Consider the following 25,461-nt stretch of genomic DNA (forward strand, 5'->3'; position numbering starts at 1 on the left):
ATACTTGGAAAAGATTTCATCAAATCACTAACTGCAGACTGGCAAAATGTTGTCTACATTTCTATGAAGAATAGGCACCCACAAAGTTCAAACAGTGTATCATAAAAGTCCCAGCAATGCTAATTTTAAGACAGCTATAACCAAAATAAATTGTCAATCATTCAGCCTCACTAAAGCAAAACACAGTTGATGTATCAACGCACAAGCACCAAAATTCACCCCACATCACACATTTTTGCCGTTTCACAGCTAGATACGATCTCTGAACAGAACAAGTGGATGGTCTTCACAGCAGTTAATAGAGGATGAGATTCTGATGTCCATGCAGCTAATTAGAAACCAAGCCAAGAGGTTATTCTTCATACATGTTGAGCCAAACACTTTAACAAGTAAAGCAGTTATCCAAGAATGATGATGGATAATTTCACTCTAAATGAAAATTTCAAGAAAAAGCTACTTTACTGCTAACTTCAAACAAGTATTAGGCTATATTTAAATATGTACAAGGAAGAAATGGATAACACAAACTTGATGAGGGGAATTAAAGGGGAACCCACAAATATGGGGAACCACCCCCCCCCCCACACAAAAAAAGACAAACCAAAAAACATTAATGACAAAAAAAAAAAAGAAAACCCTAAAATGTAGCATCTATGACAAATAAGATGAAATCCAAATATATTTGTCTGTTTTGATATTTTTTCACCTTTGTTTCCCTCTTCATTTGTTGTTTTAAATTTGCCATTTCAAAATTGTAAAAGAGGAGATGTGGTAAACACATAAAGAGATGACAGTGAAGAGAAAGGCTGGAAAAGTAACTAGAAACATTGAATTCTTTCCCTTAATATCTCAAATCCGATTTATCTATATAGCGCCAAAGCATAACATAGTCACAACAAGGCACTTTACATGTAGAGCAGGTCCAGCCAAGCTCTTTATAAATCTATTTAAAGAGACCCCACAGATTTCCCCCATGAGCAAACACATGGCAACAGTGGCAAGGAATATCTCTGTCGGTTGTTGTACTGATCTGATGGAAAGGCAAAAAATTTGATTCCGACCAATATTTCGGTTTCATTTTCAAATTCTGTGGCCTTAAAATTTCAGTTTGTCATTTTAACTCAAACTTTCCTTTTTCCCTTTCACAGCCATCTGATGAGTAACTATGCCCATAAATTAAGTTAACATTATGAAGTGTTTCTCTATTTATATTTAGAGTGAAATAATCCTCTGAAAGTACATTGACAACCAACAAACAAGTGGTCTTTGGTCAAAACTGCTAGCATGAGTTCAGGTATCATACAGACCTAAGACAGAGAAAGGAGATTAACTAGTAGAAGCCAATTTAGTAATAAGATCTTTATGTTTTTTCGCATGCAATGAACTCATGCAAAGGCACATGTCGGTAGTCACTTTGTTGCTTCAATGTCAGTTTGATGTTTTCATACAATAAAATACAACATGCAGCAAATATCAATTTAGGAGGAAAATACTGTTCATAACATATGTATGAAAGGAAATCTACATTGTAAAGAGCAGCGCAGCCACACTCTGAACACACAGAGACTAATCACTCACCGGAGAGATGTAGCCTGTCCGTATATCCTGCTCTCTCTCCAGGGCTGTTCTCAGCTGGAGCTCCAGCTCCTGCTTGTGCTTGTTGGAGTCGAGGAGCTGCTGATGACAGCTCTCCAACTGAGCCTTCAGGTCCTCAATCTGTGGGAATATCAGGGACAACATCCCATTAGTTCATGTCCTGTGTGCAATTTAATCCTGTTGGTTTAACGCTTTATTGTGAGAATTAACTGTGCAATTCCTGAAATTTATTTGAAGTTGCCAACTGCGTGTACAACATGATGAGGGAAATGTAGCAAAGGTGTATTAGAAACTGGGAGAAGCTCAAACAGATGATTAGTTGATGAATGACAAATCTGGTAACTCAAACAAGCTTTTATTCTGAAGTTTAACTAGGAAACCTAGTGTCTCATACATCTGAAACTGATTTAGTACAACAGAGAACATCCACTACAAATAACAGGTCAACAAACCCCTTGCTTGTAGTTCTCCAGCAGTTGCTCCAGTTCTGCTGTCTCTCTGGACTGCACTGTGGAAGGAAGGGGCACCCTTCTCTCCTCCCGTATAGGTGTCTTCTCCACCTGTCGCCAGTGTTGTTCAATCACCTCTTCAACCCTCTGTTGCTTCTCCAGAGATGGAGGACCTAATGATTCTAAATGTCCGACCTCCTCTCCACTCTCATAGTCCGTCCTCCCTCCTTCTTTTACTGATGAGTTCTCTGCTGACAAACTGGCCACAGACTCATACCTCTTCCGCCTCTCCTCCCTTCTTCGGCTCCGTTCAATCTCCCCCAAGTCTGCCTGGAGGCTTTCAGCCTCCTGTGCTCTCTGCTGAGCCAGAGCCTGGGCAATGGGCCTGAACTCTGCCCAGTCGAAGGTCTTAGAGCGACCTTCCCTTCTACGTTCACGGGCCCGGCTCTTGATGATGCCCGGAGCAGATTCTCTCTCTACAGAGGAGGCCTCAGATGAGGGAGAATCCTGGGTGACATCTGGCCTTGCCAGAGCTTCCAAAGGAGGGAAGGTGCCATGATCCTCAGTGGAGCTAGAAGGTAGAGAAAAGTCAAATAACTTCAGCTTAAAAATGATGATGGGATCTGTGGGAGCTGTGTCCTATTGCTAAAGCAGGATCTTTAAATGTCTACAGATGATAACTGTTTGTAACACCGTTCACGTGGTTATACTGACCTCGCCACATCAGGGGCCGTGGAGGGTCTGACGTTCTTCATGACAGCCTGGATCCAGTTCCTGCGTATACCTGCCGTCATGGCGGACAAAGTATGCAATCCCTCCTGGGTCTAAAGATTTCAAATGATTGTAAGATATGACAGAAACACCTTCATGACTAAGTCAAATCTAACAATTTTTCTAAAATATCTATGCTCAACAGAAGAAGAAAATGCAAAGCCCCACAAGTGACTAGACTTTAGATGTTACAAAAACCGATTAGAAATTAAAGGTCCATTCAGCCTCAAGGTCAAACTCCATGTCTACCTTGATTATAAACCAGGTCGGGTTCTACATCAATATAGTAAGAGTATTAAGAGAAACCCTCACAATCTGTATTCAGAAATGGCTGTCAGGACTTCTGGAACTTAGTGATGTCACAAAAAAGTAGTCACCTCCCTAAACCATGCCTCGAGGGCCAGCCAACCTCGATTTGGTCTTCCTTAAATTAGCTATATTTCTGAGGGTTTTGCTATCACTGAGATGGTTTTTTGTTCCTATAACCAAAAATATATCTTACTATGGATATTTGCATATTAGATAAACCATTGGAGAAGTAGTAATAAAGCATTATTCCTCTCACATGTATTTGGAAGCCATAATTGCGTTGCGCCTGGTACTCCGTCACATTGTAGCAGGTAGACAGATCGATTTCACCGTCCAGATCTGAGGCCTGAGAGAAACAACAAACATCCAAAAATGTTTTTCTTTAATATGAAAAAATAAAAAAATAAAAAAATAAAATAAATAAAAATACAATGACAATGTGTGGCATTCTAAATAATCAGATGTCAGCACAAAAATACTGCATCAGAGGAAGTGAAAAAAATATGCAATGATACTGAAATTAAAAACAATGTGCTTACCTCCTCTGCAATAGAGTCCTTGTAGTACCGCAGGCTATGATCTGTCAACACAAACCAGTATTTCTTCCACTGAAACAAAAAGTGAAAGGTTGGTCAAAACTTTTAACATTAAACTACTTCTACCATTAAGTCACATCCTGAATATCCAGTCCACCAGTAAACCAGCTGTAGGTCCATCATAGCAAATGAAGATGCTATTTAGAGACTGCAGTCTCAGCCACACCCTTGTAAAGGCCATAGGATGTTAAAGACATTCAGGTGAGCTTGATCTGGACAGTTCAGAGGTCATTTGAACTTATTCTTTCGGCTTCTTAAATAAATGCCAACATATGGTCATATGGTTATTTACTGCTTTGGGTGTCCTTGTTGTATATGACATCTTTCCTTGAAACCCAAAATATCTGACCCAATAAAATGTTTAATTTACTGCCATACCAGTCACACTCAAAATTCTTACAAATGACCCACACAGACCAATGAAGGTTATCATTTAATAGTTAAAAAGAGGTGGATTTAAAAAAAACGACAATGTCCGAATGACTGTTTAAATGCCTTATAGAAACACTGTGTCCATTCTAACACACAAGCCAATGGAAGCAGATTGTCTACTCAGTAGAGAAACCTGGTGTGTTTTTAAAAATTTGCATTTGTTTGGTATTGTCCAATTTGCTGCTGATCTGATCAGTACCTGGCCTTGCTCATCCAGCTTCACCATCCACCCTTTCTTGAAGTTCAATAAGTCCGGCTGAAAAAAGAAAGAAAAGATACTAAGAAAATGTCTGCACAAGTTTTTTTCTACATTCACCATGTTCACCATGCAGCAGTCACTACATGTCACTACAATAGACACTTACCTTTAAATATAACAACACAAAACAAAAACAGCTAAAATCTGTTCTCAAAAGACACTGGCAATGTGTCCAAGTCAAGTCACAACAACATGTTGTCATTGTTCAGAAGCAAAAACGCATGCGCACTCAGTCAGCCGAGGGTAGAAGTTGGCCCTGTTGTTGGATCAGACACATTTAAATGAGTCTTTGTGTGGACCACAGTCCAGGGGCAACTTCTGCCAGGTTGCTTTGTGCAACTCCAGCTGAAGATGCAGGATCCAGTGAAGAGAGAAACATCAATACACATTCAGGTCAGCAATGACCCCATGAAGCAGTGGTTAATGGTGGTACACACTCTCACACAAACAGACAGCTCCCTCTTCACCAACAACACAGAGCGAGTGCAGCAAATACACACAGTGAACAACATCTGCACACAAGGGGAGCAGAGGGACGAGTATAACCTGGAGAGGAGAGGGAGAGGAGGGGGTTGCACTGCCCCCTGCAGCACAGAGGTTTGGTCTAAAACATCCACACCCTCGAACCATCCCCACAGGGCCAGAGCAACGTTAATTTAACGACAGCAGAAAACACATCACTGCGGAGAAACAATCCTTTTTATTCAGAGGTCAGAGCTGGTAGTCATTCCCTTCAAAACAGGATTTTACTTTACTAATTTTATGGATCTGAGTGTCCTACCTCTATCTTCATTTATCACCAACAACCAACCCTGGGAAAACAGTTTTAGATGCTGTTGTATGAACCTGTGGCATGTTTGGGGGCAGGTCCACAGATATCTTTCTCAATCTTTCAATTCTCCTAACTCTGTTATTTAACTGGATCCAGCCGCTCAGTAACAACAAGAGTGAGGAGACCTCCCTCCACTCAGCCAAAGACCTGGCATTGCTGCTGACCCTGAATTCTACAACTTCACAGGAACAGGAGACGCTTTGTTTGGAGACCACAGACACACTAAGCTTCAAATTAAAGTGAAAAACAATCAGAACGAATATGAACTATCAGATGATTGAATTTCCTGTGCATGAGCCCTAAGGATCCTTATTTATCTCTCGGTTGTCTTGTTCAACACTTTGTTTGGAGCTGACATAGATTCAGCTGTAGAGCTCAACCACTCAGTTAATTAACTGATTGTCAGTTTCAGTAACACATTCCAAAGTTGTTTTTGGACCAAAAAGATTCATTACCCACAGCTTCAAGTCTGTGATTAATTTGTCCTCAGAGTAAACTGAGATTAATTAGATTATTTAGAGACCATTTCTTCAAAGTAAGCTAATTACATTTCACATGATCACATTCGTGTCAGTGCACTGTGATCATCAGGATGTTTAGATGCATTACGCATAGTGGATGAAAGTAGCAGTTTTTCCTCTTCATTGGTTCAGTCAGACTTGTCCTGTGTGGTCATCAGTTTGTGTGATGTGTTTCAAAGATGTAGGTTGGGGTTTCAGTATATTAATCACAGGCTAGCCCTTTAGTTGTAATTTAGAGCCAGTAACACAAAGCCTGTTGCAAACAATGTTTCTGTAGGTTATTTATAACTTGGCAGGAAGCCTGCATTGTGGATTTTAAATGTGACCAAACCTATTATATTCACTACAGAGTTTACCTGGACTGACCTGACCTGACCAGAATTTTAGTGACACAGAAGGTTTGCTTTTTGAGGTGAGGCCATATTTACAGTAACTTTCACCACAGGCAATGTCTGAGTTAGCTTATCATCTTGTAGGTTGTTTTGTGAAAGAAAATGTCTCACTAATCTTTTAAATGAACCTGACCTCTCTCTCTCTCTCTCTCTCACTCACTCACACACACACTCACACACACAATCCAGGTACAACAACACCCTTCATTACTGACTTCCAATTGCAAGGGCAGCTGTATCAGGTGAACAAGTTAACTGGCCTACCCTGTCATTCAGGGTGCACTTATGCGTAGTCCAGGAGTGGGATCACTTAACCATTGGACAGAAAAGGCTCCTCAGAGATTAACCTGGATCCTATAGGAGTGGTTTTACAAATTCAGATAGATTAAAGACTTACTGTCATGACTGACTCTGTGGTCCTTCGGTCCAGGGACTTAGCTCTCCTCAGTGGGGGCAGAGTGGATGGGAAATCCAGGCCCTTACCAATGTCATGCCTCTGCTCCTGCAGAGCACACAAAAATAAAGATCAGTATTTCTTCAGGTGAATCAAGTCACAAAACAGAAAAACTGACAACAATCACAACACTTCCTCTTAAAACACACTGCTGGTGAGGCTAAATGAACTCTGAATCCGCTGTTTTATTTAAAACAGGAAAGATAACTGATAGTGTGTGTGTGCACACATGCAACAGTGTACACACACATTGCTGAATTGTAATCTGTTTTTAATATTTTCTGCATGTGACAAAGATCTTGAGTCATGACAAATGAAGCACACAAGTTGACGCTTGTGACTGTGTGCATCTGCGAGTTTGGTCTCTGTGTTGCTTAAGCCGCATTTTGGGCTGTTCTCTCTGAGCACAGTGGGGCCAGGGTGGGAAAGGGAAGCACAATCACCAGGGGAATCCCCCCACAGATTGGAAACTGGAAATGAACACAGCACATGCTGCTGACCTCTGACCCACAACCAAAACAAAGACAGGACAGAAAGAGGGAGAGGTGGAGGCATTAAGGGCGAGGGTGGAGGAAAAAGACAGAAGTGGCTGGGGGGAGGTGCTGGTACAGATCCCAGGCTGGTGGGCCTGAAGTTGAGATCACATCTGCTCAATCATGTAATGATGTTTAAAAATGTAAAAAAATTTTTTTACAAGTCTCCCTGAACCTATTGTAAACAATGTGTGCACGCGCACAAACACACACTCACTCACCCAAAAGGCTTCTTCAGTTCTGAGGGTCTGAACCTCAGTGACCACAAAGACCCTCAGAACTGAAGAATCCTTTTGGATGAGAGGTGAAATGTCTTCAAACAAGATAAGATATCCAGTTGCTTCCCACTAAACACTCCCAAGACTAAGATGACCTGGATGACTGAGAACCTTCATGGACACACACACGTAGGCACACACACATACTTATTTGAATATTTGTGAGGCTAATCGTTGATATAACAGTTCATCAGACCTTTAACCCAACCTACAACTCAAACTAGTCCTCAAAAAAAAACAGAGGTGTACACACACCAGAGGCCTTACCTCTCTGTGGAATCGTCGCTGCTCACTTCGGCCCTGTCTGGCTCCTCCCCTTCCTGACTCCTCCACCTCCATTTTTTCCTGGTCCAGCTCCAAGGCCTCCAACTTCTCAATAACACCAGAGCGACTGCAAGCACACATATCTTAGTTAAATATAGCTTAGGTAAATATAATTTAGCATTAATTTGTTATCCCACATGTGGATGCATGCTGCACTATTTAAATATATACTGTATTACCAGCCATCACTGTTGTCATGTGAACCACAGTCACTATCTCCCCTCCCATGTTCAACATTTGAAAAATGTCATCTGTTCATCAATTTATCCTTTCATAACTATCCATGGCCTAGGCCCATGAAAATCTCATCAGTCCTCCTTGAGTACAAATTTGGACCACATTTTCAAACATTTCCTGAAAGTGCCTGAAGTATCACATCACGAGTAGGGGATGGAGGGAGAAGCTGAAATCACAATTCCTTTGGTCAGAGCTGTCGCTGACACAGAGGAATAAAAACTGTATCTGGAAAACAAAGTAGAGCTAAGTGGTCTGTCTGCAGCCTGTAACACAGGACAGTCCAAGTTGACAACCTCCCACACAGGGGAGTTCGAGGACAAAGCGTGAGAGGTATTGGGACATTACTCTACTCAAATGCCCACTGTGTGACCCTTGTGTGTTTAAGGCAGAGAATAAACCTTGCTACTTGTTGTGAGAAGATCGGGTTGATATGTGAATTTGTGTTAATCTGGCAGCAGTGTGATGAGAGCATGAGATTATCAGATGGTAGAGTACTGCTGACTGAGATCTACAGATTTATCAATGCTGAGATAAATTTCCCTTCCACTCTGTCTTATGTTCTTGTTTTCTCTGGCATTGTTATTAAATAGGTTTCCATCTTCAAAACAAATGTATGACATTTAGGTCTCGTTTTCTGAACACAAATGGTTCAGGTTCAATTTGGTTGGTTTAAAAGGGACATAAACAATTGCCACTTTCCTACTATACGTTGTCTGTTTTTCCCTCAGTTAAAGAGATGTGGACATTATAAAAACCTTCTTTAGGGCTCAATTATAATATCACATGAAGGGCCATGATGTCTTCACCATGTTGGCCATTGTTTCTCAGAGGGAGTAATTTCATCACTGGAGGGCAGGAAGAATGTTTCCTGTTCTCTCATTGGCAGCATCAGTCATAGATTTGTATATTCACTTGGCCATTGAATTCTAAAAACAGAAACTTAACTTGAAAAACCCATCTTTTATCAACTCATTGGAAACTTTATTATACTATTGATTGAGCCTGGTTTCTGTGCTGTTCGTTACCACAAATGTCTCAGGAAAATCATTCCGTTCTGACTCTTGACTGCAAAATAAGCAATATCTTGCTGGAGCAACAATAACCAACCAACTACTATTAGCCCAATCCCACTGAAGAGGGAACAGCGAATGATCTTAAACATGTTTCTGGATATTATTTAACTAAGCATGAGAGAAAGTGAAAAACAGAAGGGGAGGAAGGTATGAATGGTCATGTCTTTTTTTGACTTCTCATGCCATTGTTTGGCTATTTTAATGTCTAATGTTGTTATATTAAAAGATACAAGGGAGACATTCGGGAAGGAGATACAGACCAAACCAGAGCCTCGCCAGATACAGACAAGGGCTTATTCATGATTGGAAGCCACTTCCCACCTAATTTTTCTTTTGAATGTCAGTTGATCTGGTATGAAATCTTTTGAAAGTAGCTCAGAAACTCATTCCAAATCTGACTCTGCGTTTATGTAACATGGTTGATCTCTGAAAGTCAGACAGTCCTCCCTGTCTGCACCAAACTCTCAGATGGACCAGTGACGTCATGTGTTTATGAGGCAGTGTGTGGCCACACCTCCTTCCTTTCATGGCTGGTGTGGATGGAGGGACTGAACAGCACAGGAAGCTGCCTTTGGAAGGAAAATGATGATCCCCTCCTCGCCCATTTGCCCTGTGTAAAATGCTGCCAGCGTGTGAAACCTGGAACTCTCCATGAACAGCATAGAGGCCGAGAAACGGACTGAAAGTACAGGGGCTTTTTATACAGCCTGGCCCTACAGTTAATGATCTTGATGATAGACAAGAGAACTGAGAGGCAGGGTGGTTATTGAGACGCAGATTTGCTCTTGGAAACAAAGTCACACATGAAAGGGGGATCCCAAATCCTATCATGTCTTTATAACAGGCTATTTTTGCCCTCCTTCCATTAAAATCACAGTTGTGTCAGCATGTGTATGCACATCAAAAGCTTTGTGCATCGGTAAACTTTGTGTGGCTGTGTATGTGTGTGCATGCCTATAAAAGGAGAAGCCAGAGGCTTCAGTGTATCCAGATCAGTGTCTGAAGCATAGAGTGAGAGATTCCCAAAAAAGCAAATTGCATCACAGACTGATTCACCATTTAAAAAACAACAACAACAAAAAAAACAAACAAACAAACAAACACCAGTTGTCTCCATACATTTAAACACAGGTGATGGAATATGTCACGCTCATACATCCATAAAGTTGACATATTTTGAACTGATTCTGTTAGTGTCATTCGTTAATTTCTTAGTATCATAGTAAGGTGAGTTAAATTGCTATTTTATACATATTGAGGATTTGTTCAGTTAATGCTGCTATCGCTAGGTGGCATTGCTGATGGGCCTGTCTAATTTATTAACCTAAAAACAGAGAATTACATACCTCAGTAAAGAAATGTTAAAAAATAAATTAATTAAAATACATAAAAAATGAAGTACCCTTAATCATATCAAAAATTTGTAATTTCTATCACCATTTTTGATTTAGTTTTCAAAGATAACTTATTTATTTTGAAAGTAATTTTATGTTGCTGTACTGTTGTTGTTGTTGTTGTTGTTGTTGTTCTGCTGTGCCGTTTTGATCTGTTTTATTATGAACCCCCACTTTTTGAAATGAATTCGAAATTGTTGGCGGGCCCTTCATTAAGTGGGACTCACAGTAAAACAACCTCAGCCAAATAGACCAAGTATGGCTCCATAGACAGACAGTCATGTATTGAAAAGCAGCACATGATGCACTCATATCAGTACTTGTTTTATAATATGGGTTGGAACAGTAAACCTTAGAACAAAGGAAATCATCACTGTCCACTGTTAGCAGCTTCAGTGTGTTGATAACCTTTATTGGTCAGCCAATCTCTAAATTCTTGGCTGGGTTAAAGACATGATTTCAGGAGAAAACTAGTTTGGGAAGAAACAGGTGCTGACCTCCTCTCAGGGCTGAGGACAGCCTCCCTCTCCTGCCTGTCAGGGCTCCTGAACCTGCTCCTCTTCTCAGCTTTCCTGGCTTCTGCCTCTAGTCGTCTGGATCGTGGCATGTCATGGTGGCTGAAGGTGTGGCTTCCCCTTTGGGTGGCTGGGTGACTGTCGGTGCTTGTCACTGTGCTGCCGCTAGCATCTGAGTCCAAAGAACTGACTGAGCCACTGATGTGGGACCCATTGGAGAGCAGGGAGCTTCCAGAGGGAAAGGGGTCACTGGGTGCTGGGGAGAGGCAGCGGGGGACTCCTCCCAGGCTAGAGCAGGAGCCTGTGGGTGAGAGTAGGTCACTGGGCGGCTGCAGAGCAGTGCCCTGCAGCGCAACACTACCCCGGTCCATCTCATCACCATTCACTGAGCCTGCATCTGAGCCGTGGCCCACAGACACACAGTCACCTTGGAGAGAGGAGGAGAGGATGAGATTAACGATACTTTTTTTGCTGTAACTTAGACCGGCTTCTTTTATTGTTCCTTCCTACCTGTGGAGGGCAGTGGTGACTCTGGGGGAAGGTCACCCGCCGCCCAGACTGCAGCCCCCTCAGCCTCCCTCTGGTTCAGCTCCTCTTGCCAGATTATAGAGCTTGAGTCCGGAACCTTCTCTGCCTCAGGGATACCAGAACCAGTCACTGCTACCTTAGCTGGGCCTGGTTCCTGGACAGATGCACATGAAACTGTCAGAAACAATGGAAAAGGAAAAGGGGGCATATTATCAAGCTACAAAGTGAACTGTTACCTGGGAGGTCGTTGGCTCCACCTTGCGTTTCTTCTTCTGGTTCTGCTTGTTTGTTCGGGGGTAAACCACCAGCTGCTCGCTCCACCTGAAGAGAGACAGAAAGGTATGTTTCTTAGGCCTGCGCATGAAAATCCTCCCAAACCATCAAACCTTACTGAGACCACTCACCCATTGATGATCTCTTTATTCTCGCCTCTGATGAAGTACTCCTGCTCTGGTGTGATGATGCACAGGGAGTTCTTCTGGCCCGTCTTAGGCTCAGCATCAATGACATCAGTGCAGAGGTTCATGTTAACAGTACCCTGAGGCAGCGTGCTTGGCTGGGAGAGACATAGCAAAAAAATTTGGACAAAATAATTGAAAACCAAATAATATTTGTGTCCCAAAAATTGCACATAAAAAGTAAAAATGTGGAAAAAATGTAAATAGGACCTTGAGTCACTGCTTTCCATGCTTGAGCTGGTTTGTTTCCAGACTGGATATACACTGATATCTCTGCTGCTGCATTTCAGATTACAACTCAAACACTCTCTTCTAGTCTCTTCTAGTGCCTCAGTGCTCATCAGCATCTCATTCAGAAGCAGATCTCAGGCCATATCAGGTCCGTAACTGTATGGACACTCGGCTGTGATCACCAACTCACCATGGTAACCAATCAATTCCTTTCAATTGTAGTACAGAGTAAGTGAAAAGGGGAGATGACAGCAGTGGGATGGCAGACTAAAGGAGCTTTGTGTGTGTGTGTGTGTGTGTGAGAGAGATCAGTGAAGAACATGGAGCTTTGTCTGCTGTGTAAATCAGCCACATAGAAACATTAATAACACTGGGAAACATTTCAGCATCTTAGTAGAAAACCCAGAAACATGTAGCACAGTCAGGAACCAACACACTGCTGGAGGTTCCCTCTGAGTTTTGTGTGACTAGATTGTACTTTGAACTTATTGTCTTGCTCACTTCAGAGTGAAAACATCCTCTAAACTTCTGAAACTTCTAAACCTCTGTGTCTGCTCTGAATCCTGCCACTCTGTTATCAGGCTTTTCTGGGTTCTGCCTGCCACAGATGTAAAACAGGTGCTGGGTCTGTTTGCAGCTCCTTTTAAGGCCACTGAACACAGATCCAGCTTTATTAAGATCTGCCTAAAAACCCCTGGGGGCTGCCAAATATGGCAATTACCCTGCGTCGCACATCAGACACTGGAAGAATTTCCTCCACTTGAAAAAATGGGGGGAAAAAAAAGAACCTGATCAGGTTGGGGAAGAAGTAGCAGACATTGAGATCCAAGATGGGAAAGGCTGAGAAGATGACAGAAACATATTACGCACTTATCTATATTCACTGACAAAAATAACTCCAGGATCTTCGTAGCCACAGGGTCTAAACCAAGAGCCTAAGTCAGGAAGTCAAGTCCCTCCTGCACCACGTCGGATCTTGCATCTATTAGAAAGATTAGAGTGAGGAGTCAACCAATAGGGAACTCAAGTCAATAATTTGGTAATGGATTAATGAGGATTTCAGGTCTGAAATTAGATTGTTTACTGTCTTTCTTTAGAATAAAGATACACTTGTTTTGGATAAAATGAATCCATTAATTAAAAATAATGGTCTGATCACATTAATTTGATAGTCGACTTCGAAATCTCCCCACATTATATTCAAATCACCACTGATATTTAATGAATAATAAACAAAATAAATGGCCTGAAGTGGTAGAGGACAGGACTACAAACTCCAATGTTCAAATGTCTGATGGTAATTAACTACTGATTTAGTTCAAAATCACAAACAAAGCAGTAGTTACTGGTCAATTGATCAAATGACCAATCAGGAAATTTTTGACAACTACTACATCTACGGGTTCCAAATGAATGCAATGGGAGATTTTATTTACAGACCTCTCTCAAGATAAAATTACCACAGAGCTTTGTCACTATCCACTATAAAGACTTATAAGCCAAATAATCAATAGACAAATAAAAGCAGTTTAATTGATAATTGATATCTAACTGCTACTCTGTAGTCACACAAAAACTAGGTCTCTAGATTATCTTTGAAGCCAACGCAATATAACGTTGCTCTTAAATCTCCCTCATCCTGTTGCTCAGACTGTGGAGTTCACTGGGACAACCACAAAAGAACCAGATTTAGGGTGACGGTTTGTTGCCTCAGTGAAAACACAAGTGAGGTTCCTTAAACGGCCCCCTTGGGGTGGACAGGGACTAAAACAAGAGAGGACAGCCAATCTCCTTATTGTCTGCAGCTCGGGCACTTTCAGTATAGGAGAAAGAAGAGCTCACACTTGTGAAATCCAACTGATCCTGCTCGTCCGACCAAAACAGCTACTTCCACAAAGAAAGGAGATGTCTCTGCCAAGGCTAAAGTCAAACACAAAAAGTTTGTGTGAGTTTGACTTCTGCACAACTGCGCCAATTACATATCCTCCAATTGTGTCTGTCTTCCATTTGACCACTATTTTTAGCTTGGCTATGGCATATTATAGAAAGAAAAAAACTTTCTCACAGGCACCTCTTGAGAAACAGCGCAGACCTCTGAGACTGACGGGTAAAATGCTTTATGCTAAAAAAGGGATGTCTATCGCAAAATTACCACCATTTTCAGGACTTTACTTTTTATTTCAGCACGGACTCAATTTAAAAACAAAAAACAACAAATAAAAAGCCAACAACTGTAAAAGTAGCATGAAAAAAACAACAACAACAAAAAAACAGCTGTAGAATTAAATGGAGTTCACTCAGTCCATAAATGATAAATCCTTTAGGAGGTTTTTACAGCCTGAGCCAAAGGCAACTTGGCCACAGCGGGCTCTGGAGAGGAGACTGCTGTTTTATATGGTACATGTTCCCTGACACACTGGTCTCCATCTAAACTCTCCACACACCAGATCTGCCACTCTGGATTCTCCAAATGCTGCCATGACGAACAGAGATGTGGTCCAGTCAGATCCCTCTGACTCTGGGAGAGACTAGTTTAGTGTTTCTGATACATGATACAAGATGGGAGCCCCATTGGGGCTGAAGTGGCTCCCACTACGCCTCCTCTAGCATGTCCTGATGGTCACTGACCTTTTGACCGTGAAGCCTGATTAATCATGTATGTAACAGTGGTAAATGGTTCCCTTCTAACTGTTCATCTGAGGAGCTGGGTGCTTGCCGCAGCAGGACGTTGGTGGAATGTTTGGGTCTGGGGCAGATCTGACGTTTCCTCTGTGGTTTTTAGGGGTTGGAGCTCCCTTTCTCCTGCTCTCCGTGGTCCCGGGGCTGCATGTTCACTGCAGTTCACCAAATAAGGGCATTGGAGGAGGAATGCTGCTTTAGACTAGAGAGCATCTTTCTGTTTGGTCGTGGTGGAAATACTTCAGCTTTATGAGGCCACTGTTTCAGATAGCACCCCGCTGTCTGCTGGGCAAAAAATAGCCAGCAATGTCATCATTGCCTGGACCTTGTTCAAATACATGAGCAGTGACGTGGGAAAAACTGTTCCATTCATAGACTTTGTATCTTTATTCTTTCAAGATGGAAAAAAACAAAACAGAACCTGATGACAATCTTTCTCTGTTTGCACCATTATCATAGTCATATACACCCAAAAGTATCATCTCCATACCTAGCTATAATTTTTCTAAAACTCAAATTAAAAACCTGTAACTTGATTGATTTCTCATCTCAGGCGAGATGCTGGTATAGTCCATGAGTCCAGATGACGTCAATGGTCCTGGATCAACCTAAAATGCCTTTTCAACTGGTCAAAACGCAATCCAAGACCAAATAATATCTGGTTTTGTCAGCAACCTAGTAGAGAATAATCAGCAATCTGCCCTAGGTCACATGACTCTACAGAAGCCACAGCTATATATCAGCTCTGATCTTTGATATTTGAACAAAACATGCAAAATAGTAAAACACCTCTGTCATCTCTCCAACAGGGAGCTGGTAAAATATAAACTCACACGCTGTAACTGCATGTGATGACATTGCTGACTGAAGTTGTGTTTGTACCCTTAGTGTGAACAGAAAGGTGAAAGGCAGACTAAACGGTCTTATATTTACTGATGTGGTGGGAAAACGGTTTAAGTGAAATTTAAAAGTGCTACCCCTAACAAAAATGAACAATCATATATATATTCATAATTGAAAACTTAAAGACATCTTTGCATAAATGCAGCTGAACAACAGAAGACTCAACGCTTGGGCCTTTTGTGGAAAGAAAAAAGAAGTGTGTCCAGAAGAAAATTTCTGCAGACGGTGTTAACACACCTTAAAGAACAGGAGAGTGAAGTCACCCTAACACACAATATTATTACTATTTCTCACATCACTGACTTCTCTGACCTCTTTGTTGCAACTGGATCCTCAGATAATGGTCTTTAGGTGTTTAACACTAAAGGGGACTTAGGCCAAAGGCCCTGGAGCAACCTTAAAAAAACAAAACAACAACAACAAAAAAAATATCCTTTTCATTGAGCTTTTAATTTTACCTTGTTATTTATATTTTTATTGTTATTTTCCCTTTAAAAGGTTTTAATTTCCTTGAATCCTACTGTGACAGAGCTAAAAAGTGAAATGGGTTAGGGCTGCTGCAAAACACTAGTCAGGAGCTCAGTGGTATGATCCCTGAATCCTTTCTGAGCTCACCTGAAGGTGTGCATGAAAGGTAAAAGCAATGTATCTGTAGATGTGAATGCTGTTTTAATGCATATGTGAAATTTAGCTTACACTGGTAAGTGTTTTAAAAAGTCTAGTAAAGCTCTATATATATATGCAGTCAATTTACCATTTGTAGATGTGGCCAACATCATTGATAAGAAATTGAGGAGGGAGTATTTTAGAGCTGAGCTCTGCAAATGGTAAATGTCCTCTCACAGGAGCAAAACAGCTGTGTCACTGGATGTGAAAGTACCATGGAGCACTTTGTTTAAGATGAAGCAACAACACTGTTATATTAAGAATACCTCTCAGTGCAACTCAGTACAGATCAACAGCTCCACAACTTACAACCTTCAAAATTACAGATTCAATCAAAGTGAACGATATCACAAGCTCATGTATGATGCCACATTAGTGTTATATATATATAAATTGAAACAGCATTGAATTTATTATTTGTGAATTTGTGATCCAGTATTTCCTGATCAGGTACCTGACAAATAGGCTTCTTCTTTATGATCATTATTATTCCTAAACAGCAGTGTAGTGGAAATTAGATGGTAACAATTATATGAGTGAAAAGCACATTTTGCTGAATTTCCTTTAACACAGAGAACAAGTGGTTCAAACATTTCCCCAAGAGTGACCTGACAACATTGGCATTGGACTCAACTGCTCTGAATGGCAAGTCCTCAGTTCAACTCCTGCCATGTCAAATGTAGGTTTACAAATACCCCCGAAATTAGTTAAGAGGGGCTGAAGTGAAGTGGAGGACAACGCATGGTTGTCAGCTCTTTTTTGAGAACAAACCATGACAACAACATCAAACCAAGCTCCAGTGATTAAATTCTATAAATCACTTGTATTCTATTTTCACAACTAATAATAATAAATAAAATATTAAACCTCTGTGGACACAATCACTATCTAATGCACTGGGGACATGACTTCAAGCTCCTGGTACAGTAAACTTGAGCTGAAAATACGTGAAGAGAACCTCTCGTTGTGAGAGACGAAGCAGAGCTGGAGATGAGTTCAAAAGAGCAATCAGACAAACATAGAGTGGGCGTGACCAGTGTAAATCTCTCCACTATATAAAAGCCTCATGAGAGGAATAGGCAGTATCAACCCTGACCTCAGGCAAATCACATCTGTCCTGCATTGGAAGCTCAAGCCGCTGTGTAAACAATGATGACTTTAATGAGATCAGGACTATTAAGGTGTCGTTATCAGCTCCAGCGTTTGAGAGAGTTCCTCTCCTTGGGGTCCAGAGCACAAAGCAGCCATTTCCCTGACCCACATTTCTTGCCTTGTGGAGCAGATGAAAAAGGCACAGGACAATGAGGCAGACAATTTTGGAATCACTGTTACAATGAGAGGAAAACACAAGTGCACACCAGCCTGGGTGTCACTGGAAACACATTACACAGTGGAAATATGCACATGCACTCAAGCAAACACTAGCAAGTTTCCTCCCTTTGTCATCACTGGCAACACAAAAAGAGATTCACCACATGTGACTTCAAACGGCTGGCGCACACACACGGACAGTCAGCTCCTCTGCCCTCTGACAGGGACACACCTGCAGAAAAACTCAGTTTCATAATAAAAATGGTCTCTGTCCTAAAGTGCAACCTGGGTTTAATTTTCTCTAGACATCTAAAGTCAGAATGTGCGTGCCCCTGGTGTTTACACACAAGCAGTTGAGTCTCAAGTGGGTCACCTGTGTCACATTCCCCTGGTGACACACCGCCACTATACAAATGATTACAGCAGGCACAGAGAGGTAACTTTCCAGTCCCATGCTCTACATGTCCTCATACTCATCAAGGAATCTTTCTGTGCTTCAGTTTCTAAATGTGTTTTACCAACATGTTTTGTATGATGTAAGTGAAAAAAGTAACAAACAAGCTGTGTTTCTTTCAACAGCTCCATTTATTCCTCTATGATTGTGAGAGTTTTTCAGTGAGACAGCACATTTTCAACACTGTTGACTTTGTGCTCTTTTGTTTTTCATCTACCCTCTGCCGGATAAGCATACAACATTGTGATCGCATTCCCAGGCAGAACTGGAATTGCTCTGAGAGAACATGGCAGATTTTTTAGGTGGGAAAACACAATAAGAGACGGCTCAGATTGGAAACAGGGGAGACATAAGGAGTGTTTCCATCAGCATACACGAACCATAAACAGTGCCATCACCTGGGTGTTTGCCATCTCCACTGTGCATCTCAGAAAGATATAAAGATAGAAATGGAATAACAAAGATGTTTTGCGCCAACCTTTGATTCAGTTCACTTCACAACATGAAGCTATGCAACTTACCGATTCATCCAGGGCAAAGCGCAGACAGCCATGTTCGTACAGCACAAAGAACCTCCTCTGCCATTTCTGTCAGAAGAAATTGTTTTTGTCAGAGAAGCCTGCATTTTAGCCAGAGCAGTTTGATTTTATGACTACAAGGTACAGTTGGATAATGTTAGATAATACTAATATTCATTGAACAGCCACTGTGCATCACAGTTGCACTTGGGGAGTGATACAACTGTGTGCTCACCCCCACCCCCCCAGTTCAACTTCATTCCTTTTCATCCATGAAGGGCATGTATGGAAAAATTAGTCGAGTTTAGTGTACTTGTGCTCAAGTTGTACTCATGCTACAAAGCTAACATAAACATTGATGTTTGGTTACTTCAGTCATTGTGTTTACAACACAATAAGCTACAATACGCTCTCAAAGCAGCGGCTACAAGATCGCTCAATTGCTCAATATCGCATTATTGTTAGCTTTGTAGCAACAAAAAAGTATTTTTTATAAACAGATACATGCAGTATAATGATAATATGGATAATATATATATATATATATGCTCTTACCCGGGATCTCTGCATAGGATTGTCAAAGTCAGTTCCCTCAGGGGCCAAGCACAGCCAACCACCATAAATAGGTTTCGCCTGTGAGAGTGGGAAGAGAAAAAAAGAGCAATTTAGGTAATCATTAAAACTACAAGACAGCGTGAGCTGAGGGGGATGGTAGGGGAAGAGATGGTGTAAATATGGGGGGAGAAGCCTTTTGGGGTCCAGATGTTGCCTTCGTTCTCACAGCTCATGTTGCAGCCACACACAACCAGTGTGTTCTGGAGCATTTAAGTTTGATGGCATGTGTGAGTGCCTGTTTTCCCACAGCAGATGAGACTACTCTGACAAAGGTGGACTGACTGGTGTCATTCCCAAAACACACAAATTTATTGACAAACAGGTTCATCATTCACCTCCTGGACCTGTTTGACCAGAAACTACCTCAGTCCAAAAGTTCAAAAAACAGGGAAACACATAAACACAGTCTGGGCAGTGTCTGACTCTTTAAACTCACCAATCCATCTCTCCATTAAAACAGTCACTCTGCTTTAGGTGGTAACCATTAGCATGCTGCTGTCAAACCAGCACTCACTCCCACACTTTTTCCTAAATGTAAATGTCTCTGGGAGAAGTATCTGATTATTCTAATATTGGGCCTGTTACCGCACCGTGTCACTGCATGCCTGCCATAAATATATATGTGCCTCATTTCAACTTGTATGGACGTGCCTGTGAAAGCAGTGTCAATGAGCTGAAACCAATAAGGAGGTTATTTCAGGGGGACAAAAGGTTTTGACCAAAATTAATCACATCAATCTCATAATTTGACAAAAGATGATGAATGGTTGATGTCCATGTTTTGACTTCCAGCACTGAAACACTCTACAGACAGGACAAAAACTAGGAGCAGCTGTTTAACAACCCTTTAAAAGGCCCAAGAATACATCCCTGAATACCTCACACACTTAAAACAACACAATGGCTCTAACTTCCTCTGCACTAATCCTGCAGCGAACACCAATGCCCCTCCACCCTGGAGGCATATGGACAGCCTATCATCTCAAGCCTCGTCATCTCCTCTCCACAAAAAGTGATGGGAGCATTAATATTCAATTTTGCTGAATTCAGCATAGCATCTTTAGTTTTAGGTATGGAAGGGTGATTTGGCCAAAAGAACCTAAGACAGTCTTTTTGAGTAGAACCATAATTTGCAACCTGCATCTTGTTCACACTGTGATTATAACCTGTCCACCGCTTTGGCGCTGGTGACACTAGCTCTTTGTCATATCTAAACTGGTTCATCACCAGAACCGGGACTGCTGTCTTCAGCAGTTATGTGTATATTATGTGGTATATGCCTAAACCATTTGGCCACAATCAGTTACTATTCAAATCAATTTCGTATCCACAGATTGCAGATAACAAATGCTAAAACCCACAACATAACTGAGCATTCGCCATGCATATTTTGCCACCACTATAACCATTTATAGTCAAATCCTGATTTTATAACCACAACAATGTGTGACAAGATCAGCAAATACATAGATTAAATGCAAAAAGTAGGCCAACATTGACTGATAAAATCACCACAGAGGAGCAGAGAGACCAGTTGTGCCTAGAATAGAATTTATTGCCATTTGCACAGGCATTTTGGATTTCTCAAAATTAAACATTAAAAAAATTAAAAGTCTCACCAAAGTGACTATTTACAAAGTTAAGTTAAAAACAAGAGATAGTAACCACGATATACACAATGTGAAATATGTAAACGGACAATGCATATTTTGATGTGGCGAGTACTGCACTTTGTCCATGTATGATGCGGAAATATTGCACATGTTCATAGTTCAAGTTATGAAAAGGGAAAGGGTTAGGCACAAAGAATCCATACTTCATTAGGTGAGCTACTACATCATCAAAGACAGTCTCTCCTCTTTTAATTAGTCTCTAACACAGAGCACAGCCCCCATCTGAGATCTGCAACAGCTTAGCCTTTGTTTGCTTTTATTAAAAGCAGGTCTTTATGTCTAACTCCCTCTGTTTGATATGTAGAACTGGTCATAGCGGTTAGTGCAAAGCCTAGTTAGCGATGACTTCTCCCCCTCGCTCCCTACTGTGTGTCAGATGCTTAGTCATTCATCAGACTCCTTTTTTAATAATAAAATATGTAAGAAAAGTAGTTTATTAGAGTGACTAGAACAAAAAATGTAGCTCTAAACCCCTGATCAGCTTCCATATGCGGTCCAGACCTGGACCAGGTTTATACTCATTCTGCATAGAGACATGTGCTAAGTAGGAATGCATTAGACTGTAAACAGCCTCTAAGAGAACCTGTTTGTACTGGAAACTAGAATTCAGTCACCGGTCTCTCCTGAGTAGTGGAAGAAATATGATCAGTCAGTTGCTTTAACGCAGTTCTTCGCACAGATTTGCACTTAAAACCAATTTCAACACAAATAGAACAGAAACTGAATCTGCTCAATTATTGATCAGCACCTCTTGCATATTATGAGTATATTAGTCCAAAACACATGCACATTAACTCATGTTTCATTCTCACGGTATGTCTGCAAATTAAGATGAGTCACAACTTTGTTGCGCACTGCCTGCATTTTAAGCGTTGTGTTGCTACAGAGATGTCCAGCTTTTAGATTATAGTCTGCAAAAATAACGATAAATGATAATACTGAATCCTTTTCCCATGAAAATCAAAAGCAAAAACCATCACTCCAACTGAAATCATGACTCATATCCCAACACCATATTGCGATTTTCTAGGATATCATGCAGAGCAACACATCTTTACAATTCATTCCAAGTCAATTATTATTTTAATGCACTGATTAGCAATAATACATCATACTTCACTGAGTATTTCCAGGTCCTACAGTTTGAGACCAGTATTTTCCCATCACTATCTTCTCAAGATCAATTTTAAAAGTTCTGTCTACAAAGTAAAAAAACACCAGTTTACTGTGGAGGCAGGCCCACAACTGAAAGAAACTGTTCTCTTTTTAAGTTTGTCTGCATTAGTGCTGACATGAGGGTGGCGAAAACAAATGTAGCTGGGTTTACCAAAACAGATGCTGTGCAAAAATCACCCTAATATCACAACAGTGATCCTACCCTGTTGAGTCTCTTTAAATCATTTTATAAAGGGTTTGGTCTAGACCTGCTCTATATGTAAAGTGCCTTGATGTAACTTTGTTATGATTTGGTGCTATACAAGTAAATCTGATTTGATTTGACTTGAAAAAAGAAATGCCCTCTCACAAACTATTGGTTGGCACAGCGCCATGGATGAGTGCCAAAGTCGGTGTCTTTGGCATGAAGACACGACACCTTAGAAAGCAGCTTGCGGTCGGTAGCTAATTGGAACCTTTGGTGAATGTTAAAGCTATAGCTCTGTAAAGTTGGATTGTGCTCTGTAGTCAAAACCTCACAGAGTGGGACATTGAGCAGCAGCTTCTGGGAAACTCTGCTCTTATTTCCCACTCCCTAACTTCCTCTCTCTCCCTGTGACTCCTGCTCCCACTCCTTAAGTCCCATCACGTCCCAGCCTGTGTTAGCTCTGTCCCTCCCACGTACATGTAAACCTTAGCCTGCCTGCATCCTCCATCAATGTCCTGCCTCCCACCAGCTCCACCGTGAGTGATCACCGTGTGATCACTGTTCTCCAGCAGGAGAGCATTGCAGAGCCTGGTGAACACCTTGCCTCTTAGAGGAGATAGACTCAAATAAAAGACTTCACTCCAGCTCCAGCAGCAGCCCCTCCCCCAGCCCACCTTTTATACTAGCAGTTTAGAACAAAGAGTTTGTTTATATTGAATACTGTCCTTCCGACATTCAGCTCTGTTCCCTTTCCATAACTTTCCATGTGGGCTATCTGTTTCAAAGCTGCATTCTCAGACTCCAACTCAAAACTTTTAAGTCCAGAATAACTTTCACTTAATTTGGGGCTCAAATTCACACAGTAAGTCACCCATTCATCATGTTTTAACAGAAACACCCAGCTTCACTGGAGTTTTTGTTTTACAAGGTTATACAGTTTATCCCCTGTAAGGCAGCCTGCATCAGTACCTGGAGTCTAGGAAAGTTCAGCCCTCAACTTGGGTCTGTTGAACAAGGCTCAAGAGTTTAACACTGTTAATGTGGTGTTACATAATACAGCTTTAGACCAGTAATGGACTGGTGTGTAGCATTAACTAAACTGTGAGCTGCCCAGATAAAATCATTACAAAACCTGCTTGTGCAACTGAGCTCCCTGCTAACTGTTTGGATAACTGACAACTGCAGACATTTGTAAAAGCATGTAGGCAACTGGAACAACAGTGATGAGCAAGCACTGATGGCATATCACTCTCCAGAGCCAGGACAGTAAGCCTCTCTGGTTCTAGGTGGCATCATACAGGGTGTGGAAAAGAGTTTCAGCCAGGTCACAGGGAGATTAAAGAAAGTCACATAACCAAAAGTCATTGATTCTAACTTGGGAGTCTTGCATTTGGAGAGTTAGCCTGCAATAAACTCAGTGCAGTATGGATAAACACTTTTGAAAAGGGAATGAAGCCTGTGCCCCACACATGGACTGATTGCTGACATCGCTATTTGGCTCTCGAGCCACGTTCAAGGGGCCATCTGGGCCTCATCTTCTTGGATCAATTACAGGACACAAAGACAAACTAATGATCTGAGAGAGGAGAAGAAAATGTATAATGTGATCTCCACAGCTGAGTGGAGCTTCACTTTATCTTTTATCCACTCAGCTTTGTTGTTCTTTAATCACGTTCCCAACAACCTCCACACAGTGGTCTCATGTCTGCCTGGAGTACACACAGACAACAAACAACTGCAGATAAACAACAGCTGGGGGTTGATAAACAATCACAGACACCAAACTGGTGACCAACTGTAAGGACTATAATTAGAAGAAATATATAGGGATCCACTTTCACCAATCAGTTAGAGAAAGGGACGGACAGGAGGTGAAGAAACTGTGAAATAAACACAACCATTCCTACTTCATACCTGTGGCTGTCAGATACAGCTGCCTCTGTTTCTCTAATGGATATCATGCTGATCATTACTACTCAACTTTTATTCCCTCGGGGACCTGTGGCTAGCATTTCTTTATAGATTTCCTTTAAAACTGTCGGTTATCATCATTGCTGCTTTTAGCAGAAACTCCTCATTTGAGGTACAATACAAGTAACAAACTCAAAGTTACTTAAGTCCTACCTGGGTCAGGTCCTGGTCCGTCAACAGATGCAGCTCCCGAGGTTTGAAGCAATTCTGACATTTACTTTTGTTGAAGAAGTTAGCCTGGAATTTCCTGCAGGGGTTTTCTTTAGCAGCAGACATTATATTTCAACTGTTTGTCAATTTCTCTAGATGACTTTGATCAACACTGGGGTTTTCTTGTGCGTCTCTTCTCCACTAACTCTGGTGCATTTTCAGCTTCAAGTACAAAAAGATCAAACGGGAGTTGAACTCTTCGGGGGTGGGGTGGGGAGTCGTTCAAATCAAACCCTTCTCCAATTGCTGCTTCCCAATAAATAATTAGCTGCCATCAAGCCAGCTTTCTCATCTCATCACCCAGCCAGGGATGAATGCGCCTCTGTCCATGGCCTGCAACCACAAAGCGAGAAAGGTGGCTAATATCCTGTTAGCTCTGCCAATGGGTTTTCCAGATCAATAACGTGATGCTGTGTGCCGCAAAAGCAACATTTGCTCACAGTTATCGCCTTCAAGCTCCGAGGCGATAGTGTGATAGTGATAGTGTCCAACAGCAGACTCCCATGTGACGGACCCAGCCCAAAGGAAAGCTCGCCGTCGGGCAGCGGGGCTACTCTCCCATCCGCAGCAGTCAGTCCATGCGAAGTTCATCCAGCGCTGCCGTTCGCTAGGCTACGGTTAGCTCGGGTAGCTAGGCTAGCAGATGAGAGCTTCTCCTGGCTGGCGTCTTCAACTTGACTTTTCAAGAAAAGGGACGGTCCGAGAATCCAAACGGTTCCCGTGCTTTGCCCACAAACAGAGCCACTGCATGCGGAGGAAGCCCCTCTCGGCCGGTCAGAGTTGGCAAAAGGAGTATTTAAGGTTTGGTTCCATAACTAGCCTCATTAGCAGCATTAGGTTTATTTTCTTCTCTCCCAACGGACCGAGGGGGGCGGACAGAGCTCTCTCCGAGCTCCTGGATTTCTCCCAAGTCTCG

At 41.7% G+C, this 25,461-nt stretch overlaps 1 protein-coding gene across 4 annotated transcripts in view; it reads right to left on the reverse strand.

Annotated features, from left to right (window-relative positions):
• Positions 1 to 25,431, reverse strand: part of LOC115059675 (myosin phosphatase Rho interacting protein) — a 38,760-nt gene extending 13,329 nt beyond the window's left edge. For 3 of the 4 annotated variants that reach the window (XM_029527289.1, XM_029527290.1, XM_029527291.1), the window contains exons 1-15: positions 24,489 to 25,431; positions 19,269 to 19,346; positions 18,717 to 18,782; positions 11,898 to 12,049; positions 11,730 to 11,814; positions 11,476 to 11,647; positions 10,948 to 11,392; positions 7,690 to 7,813; positions 6,555 to 6,659; positions 4,353 to 4,409; positions 3,665 to 3,733; positions 3,382 to 3,471; positions 2,760 to 2,869; positions 2,049 to 2,616; positions 1,579 to 1,716 (exon numbers count right to left, since the gene is read on the reverse strand). In XM_029527289.1, coding sequence (XP_029383149.1) covers positions 1,579 to 1,716; positions 2,049 to 2,616; positions 2,760 to 2,869; positions 3,382 to 3,471; positions 3,665 to 3,733; positions 4,353 to 4,409; positions 6,555 to 6,659; positions 7,690 to 7,813; positions 10,948 to 11,392; positions 11,476 to 11,647; positions 11,730 to 11,814; positions 11,898 to 12,049; positions 18,717 to 18,782; positions 19,269 to 19,346; positions 24,489 to 24,611 — 2,382 coding nt within the window. In that variant the 5' untranslated portion in view covers positions 24,612 to 25,431. The remainder of the gene's footprint in view (positions 1 to 1,578; positions 1,717 to 2,048; positions 2,617 to 2,759; positions 2,870 to 3,381; positions 3,472 to 3,664; positions 3,734 to 4,352; positions 4,410 to 6,554; positions 6,660 to 7,689; positions 7,814 to 10,947; positions 11,393 to 11,475; positions 11,648 to 11,729; positions 11,815 to 11,897; positions 12,050 to 18,716; positions 18,783 to 19,268; positions 19,347 to 24,488) is intronic. The other variant, XM_029527288.1, reaches the window with a different exon arrangement.
• Between the last annotated feature and the right edge of the window lie 30 nt (positions 25,432 to 25,461).

Source organism: Echeneis naucrates, chromosome 19 (assembly GCF_900963305.1).
Source record: "Echeneis naucrates chromosome 19, fEcheNa1.1, whole genome shotgun sequence".
NCBI classification, from domain to species: Eukaryota; Metazoa; Chordata; class Actinopteri; order Carangiformes; family Echeneidae; genus Echeneis; species Echeneis naucrates.